At 33.0% G+C, this 6,070-nt stretch overlaps 1 protein-coding gene across 1 annotated transcript in view; it reads left to right on the top strand.

Annotated features, from left to right (window-relative positions):
- Nucleotides 1–2,081: 2,081 nt before the first annotated feature.
- Nucleotides 2,082–6,070, top strand: part of LOC112904893 (transducin beta-like protein 2) — a 13,031-nt gene continuing 9,042 nt past the window's right edge. Inside the window, exons 1-2 of the mRNA XM_025976058.1 lie at nt 2,082–2,139; nt 3,818–4,041. Coding sequence (XP_025831843.1) covers nt 2,082–2,139; nt 3,818–4,041 — 282 coding nt within the window. The remainder of the gene's footprint in view (nt 2,140–3,817; nt 4,042–6,070) is intronic.

Raw genomic sequence — 6,070 nt, 5'->3', positions numbered from 1 at the left:
GACAACTATTAATTAATTATTTAACATATATTTCTGATAATTATATAGAAACCTGTTAAATAGCATAAAAGTTTTAATTACTTATGTCATTAAAAAAAAAAGCACCAGAGTAAATAGCAAATTTCCCTCCAACTACATTTAAATTTAAAATAATGAGGCGATAATTATTGATTGTTATTAATAGAAGTTAAACATAGACAAAAATATGCATAGTAGAGTTTTAACACAACTACACTAACAATTTCTACTACATTCATTTCCTTGTTTAATATCTAATAATGATAGCATGATGGGCAAACAAAGTCTACACGATATACAGAGTGTTGAAAAATATTTGTTAGTTATTTATTCCATTACAGGCACAAAAATTATCTTTTTATTTAATAAGAAGAAAAGATTTATTAGTGTCAATCAGTGAAAATTTATTACCTATTTCCTTGTTGTGACCAATACGATATCTATGAATTCATTTAGTATTTGCAACGTCTGATGGTGCTATCGTGGGTGCGAAAGGCTCTTGCCAATCTTACACATACAACGGATAAATAATTAATACAACTAAACAAATAGAGGTTCGGTAATACAAAACTTTAATACATAGATATTAAATCGACCTTGCTATTTTTAAAGGAAACATTAAAATGATATTTTTTTAAGTAACCAATTAGCAATATCTATTTTCGCGATGATAAAAAAACGGAGGTGCCGAGTCATAAAATGATGAAGTCACAAGTTAACTGTTAGAATCAATAAGAATTACGTAATACCTCAACCTAACTGTAAGAATACAAAATTTATACAGGGCGTTTCGATGACTCATATGTGTGTTCTCGTTTGGCTTGATTGTATGCAAACTAGCCAAACAAATGTAACTATTTTAATAGAAAATCATTTTTTTACTAATACATGGTAGGCATTATTACGAATTTTGGATAGCTTGCGTATCATCTAGTTATCTAATTTAGTTAATTTTCTAGTTTGGTTAGTTTATAATAAATTTTAGCCAGCTGATTCATACTATGTATGCTTTCTACAAGTTTACATTGTAACTGCAAACAGGTCATGAGAAAAAGTAGAGAGTGCCACCTATTAACTCCTAATATTACCAACACGTTTTCATACCTTTTACTATTTACCAGTCTTCTTTAAAAAGAATAATTAAACAGGTAAATCGGTTAACATAAAAATGTATAAATAATTTATAGAATTACCTTTTAACATAAAAAGAATTAATTCCAGAAAGCTGTTTCATTTTAAAGTCGACAGATAAATCAATTAGCAGAATGTCGTGTATAATTTTGCTAAAACTAAGAACTCTAAATTTATTTCACATATAATTGCGATAATATTCATAAAATTCCTGTCACGCCAAATACTAAGAAATCTTCGTTTTCCTCAAAATAACGCTATACCATTTCCTTAGTAACACCAAATGTTACAAATACAACAATTACGTTTAGATTTCTAATATGGAAATTATATACCTACAGAAATAGATCATATAGATAAATGGCGCCATCATTATTACAATTTGTCTTGTGTTTCGCAGGTAATTAATCATTTTAATGATCTATTAGGGTATTTACATTTTTATACTAAATAATCGGTCGATTGTCTATTATATATAATATTATGTATAATTCAGATCAAAATCATTTTGTAAATCACCTTCATCCTGTATTAATAAGGATAGAGCAATTTTGTGCCGTTAAGGGCGATAATGCACCATTTAATGTGCAGTTAGAAAAAATTACTTACAATTTAAACTAATCAAGTTATTTAAGAAATTATCGGAAATTATTTTTCTTATGATACCCATATTTATGTACAATGTGAATACGAAAATTCGTTCTCGTTTTTGGGTCATCAATATACGTCCTCCGATATCGTTTTCAGGACCGGACTGGGTGGTATTGGTCGCGGTCTCGGGCTGCCCTACTTTCTTTTTTTATCATAACCCAGACCACAACTACAATTTTTCTTGATTTCAAGGACGGAAGTACAATATAATCGTCCGGGGAGGGTTGTGCTAAAAAATAAAGTGTGGCACCCCCTTCAGATTAGGCACGTGATATATTACTATGATCATCTGGACCAACACTAGCCAGTCCGGCTCTGAAAACGATTTTACAAACGCTGGTAAACATTGCTTTATATAAAAAAATATTTTAGTAACTTCAAGGCAGCCCCCAATTTTTGATAAAGGACGTAGATTGGTGACCCAAAGACGACCCGATAAAAAAGAAAGTTGTCCCCCAAAAATTAAAAAAAAAAAAACAAAAATATTAAACTTTTTTAAGCGTTTTTTAAACCCTATAATAACAGTCGCATTTAAAATCTCATTAACCTCATAACTCAAGTGCTTTAAACTCCGTAACCTTCGCATTTAAACCCTACAATCCTGAAATATGACCCGACCCTTCAACCATATAACTCGGGAGACAACTAGCCAATGCACTAAATCAATTTATGTCAATGTTATTATTTATTTACCTATCAATTGAATGTTTTAAATTTTTCAATTTCTTCGCTTATGCCATTAGTTTTGTCTGACCGGTTTGACCCCCCTGATTGACTCCTTTTTGGGTGGCTAGTCCGTCCCTGGTCGTTTTCATTTATCATTGTTATTATTTATTTACATATCAATTTAATGTTTTAAATTTTTCAATTTCTTCGCTTATGCCATTAGTTTTGTCTGACCGGTTTGACCCCCCGATTGACTCCTTTTTGGGTGGCTAGTCCGTCCCTGGTCGTTTTCATTTATCATTGTTATTATTTATTTACCTATCAATTTAATGTTTTAAATTTTTCAATTTCTTCGTTTAGGTCATTAGTTTTATCTGACCGGTTTGACCCCCCCGACTGACTCCTTTTTAGGTGGCTAGTCCGTCCCTGGTCGTTTTCATTTATCATTGTTATTATTTATTTACCTATCAATTTAATGTTTTAAATTTTTCAATTTCTTCGTTTAGGTCATTAGTTTTATCTGACCGGTTTGACCCCCCCGACTGACTCCTTTTTAGGTGGCTAGNCAATTTAATGTTTTAAATTATTTAATTTGTTCGCTTAGGCCATTAGTTTTATCTGACCGGTTTGACCCCCTGATTGACTCCTTTTTGGGAGGCTAGTCCGTCCCTGGTCGTTTTCATTTATCATTGTTATGAAAAGGTGCAACAGTGACAGTATGCGAATCTATGTTCCTATTAAATTCAATATTAAATAAAACTGAAGCCATAACAGTCAGCTTCACCTTCAAACGAAAACAATAAATTGTCATTACTGCTTGTTACAAACGTATTGTTCTCTGAGCCTTGAGTCTAATAAAAATTAAAGTATAAGGTTATTCCTGGTCGCTGATTTATATTTAGTTTCATCACGTAACCGACACATTAGTATTTAGTCGATTTCGGCGTTCTGAGCTCATATTCAAATATGGTTAAAAACTAAAAGATACCGGCGCCAACTGAACCTTTAGCCGAATCATCAAATATTGCATTTGATTTGACAATAGGGTAGCTGAAGTTTAGCAAGCTATAATGTTAAGGGGAATATAATACAAGACTGTACTACAATAAATGATTATTATTTCTTATTTCCAAAACTAATGAACATCAATGGATTATTTCAAAAAACCAGAAAAGAAAATATGTTACTTAAAATAGGATCACTTCGTTGTCTGTCTGTCTGGCTCTCAAGGCCCTTTTTCTCAGAAACGCGTGGAACTGTCAAGACCTTTTTTTCTATTGAAAACTTTCGAAAATTTAAATTATTATTTTTGTATATCTATTGCACGTAACACAGCCTTTTTTCCTTTTAGATAGAACAGTTCTCCTGTGGGATACAAAGGATTTGACGCAAAAAGAACACAAATCATTAAGAATAAACGTAGAATTTGATTACGCAACGTTTGTCAAATGGAGTCCGGATTCTAAAGCGTTCATTATCAACAAATTCAACGATAACACACTGGAAGTTTACAAAGTAGAAAAGAAGAAGGACGGTTGGTTAGGACCTGCTGTGAAAGCTGTAACATTCCCCAAGGTAAGTAAAATGGTAAAAACGAGAAAGTTAAATTACGTATTTACATTTAACAGCAAGTAAATATCAAATTAAACAACTATAGTTCGGACGATCAAAATTGGCAAAGTCCACAATAAATTATCTGTGAGAATGGACGTATCTTCTTTCTTGCTTCCACTTTAACTGCTTGTCTACATCCCTTTCTCATTATCATAAGGTCGTCAGTCCTAAGACTGGTTGGACACGCACCTCCACTCTTTACTATCCTGAGCTAATCTTCGCATTTCCCTAAAACTATAACAACCCACATCCTTAACTATTTGCGAACAATTATTTAATCTAGGTCTACCTCTACCTCNCTACATTCATTTCCTTGTTTAATATCTAATAATGATAGCATGATGGGCAAACAAAGTCTACACGATATACAGAGTGTTGAAAAATATTTGTTAGTTATTTATTCCATTACAGGCACAAAAATTATCTTTTTATTTAATAAGAAGAAAAGATTTATTAGTGTCAATCAGTGAAAATTTATTACCTATTTCCTTGTTGTGACCAATACGATATCTATGAATTTTTATTATGAACTTCTCAAAAACTATTAAACCTAGAATAATAATGTTATTACAGTTTTTCTACCAATTTCGATAATTTCACGACGTACCTAAGTAATTTTGAAAATAGATAAGGAAGGAACAATGTTTTCGACAAAATCTCTGCAAATATACCTAAAAACTAAAAAAATGTGTCTATTTTTTGAAATTGTTTATTACTAGACCAGGGGTGGGCACGTGATTTTAGATGTTTTTGAAAATTTTCATCGAGATCCAAAAAACATATCCAACAATATCTACTTGAATCGTTTTGAATTGTTAATTGTTAAATCAGAAAACACGAAGGTAAGGTAAATCTAGCTAATCCTAAATTATCCTGTAAAACAACGTGACAGCAACCCCTAATAACGCAAATAATAATACCGACGAGTTTTCTCGTCGATTATTCAAATTACACTTTCATTTCATTTAAAGAACATTAAGTGAAGCAATACCTACAAAAAGCAATTTTAGAAATAAACACGTTGCTCTTGTTAGCGAAAAGGAGAAAGTTTTGCGAAAATTTTCGCTAATCACTTCCTACACATAATCACGCGGGGAAGTTTGACAACTGCGCCAACAACTTTATACACACACACCTGACCAAGTGCGGGTGAGAGCAACAAGCACATTTATTAGCAGCCGGTGAAAGTAGAAAGTTGGCTTTTCGTAATAATGTACGTACGGCAATAAATGAGGCCGAACCTATTTATTTTTTCATTCATTTCCAAGCTCAGACCTTGGCATGTCACTGCAATGGCAATATCTAAACTTAGATTGCAAAATTTATTAGGTTCGATGACGACAAAAAAGAATTTTTAGAATATGAAATTTGGAAATACGAGGGCGGTTCAATAAGTACCCGTGTTCGAAGACAGAGGACGTTCCTAAGAGAAATTGGTGTTATCATCGTGTGCTGCCATCTATCAAACCACGCCAAAACGTATTTCAGACTAATTGATAGGTTAGTTTGGATTTGGCAGCCAGTCGATTGAGACGTTATTTTTGCTAAGAGGGAAAAAGAGCAGTATCGTTCGGTAGCTCGCTTTTTGTTTTTGGATGGGAAAATGGAGGAGATGAAAACAAAGTTGGATACTATTTATAGAGACATTTCGCCATCTACGACCACAGTTAGATATTGCTTCAACGAATTTAAACGTGGGCAAAGATCCGTTTTTGATAGGAGCGACCAGGAAGCTTGGCAAACGTTCTTACCGAGGAAATCATATTACGGATTTTTTTAGGAAAAGGAAGAACGATCACTGGACAATACTACAGTGAGTTATTGGACCGCTTCGACAAAAAATTGAAGGAGACACGGACGCATTTGACGAAAAAGAAGGTGCGTTTTCAACACGATAACGCACCGGCACATTCATCAGGAGTTGTTGCCGCCAAAATGCATGAATTACGTTATGAATTTGCTGCCGCACACCCCGTACTCACTCGATTTG

This window comes from Agrilus planipennis, unplaced genomic scaffold (assembly GCF_000699045.2).
Source record: "Agrilus planipennis isolate EAB-ADULT unplaced genomic scaffold, Apla_2.0 scaffold71, whole genome shotgun sequence".
NCBI lineage: Eukaryota > Metazoa > Arthropoda > Insecta > Coleoptera > Buprestidae > Agrilus > Agrilus planipennis.
The sequence above is the reverse complement of the archived record's forward strand: the minus strand, read 5'-3'. Positions and strand labels throughout refer to the sequence as shown.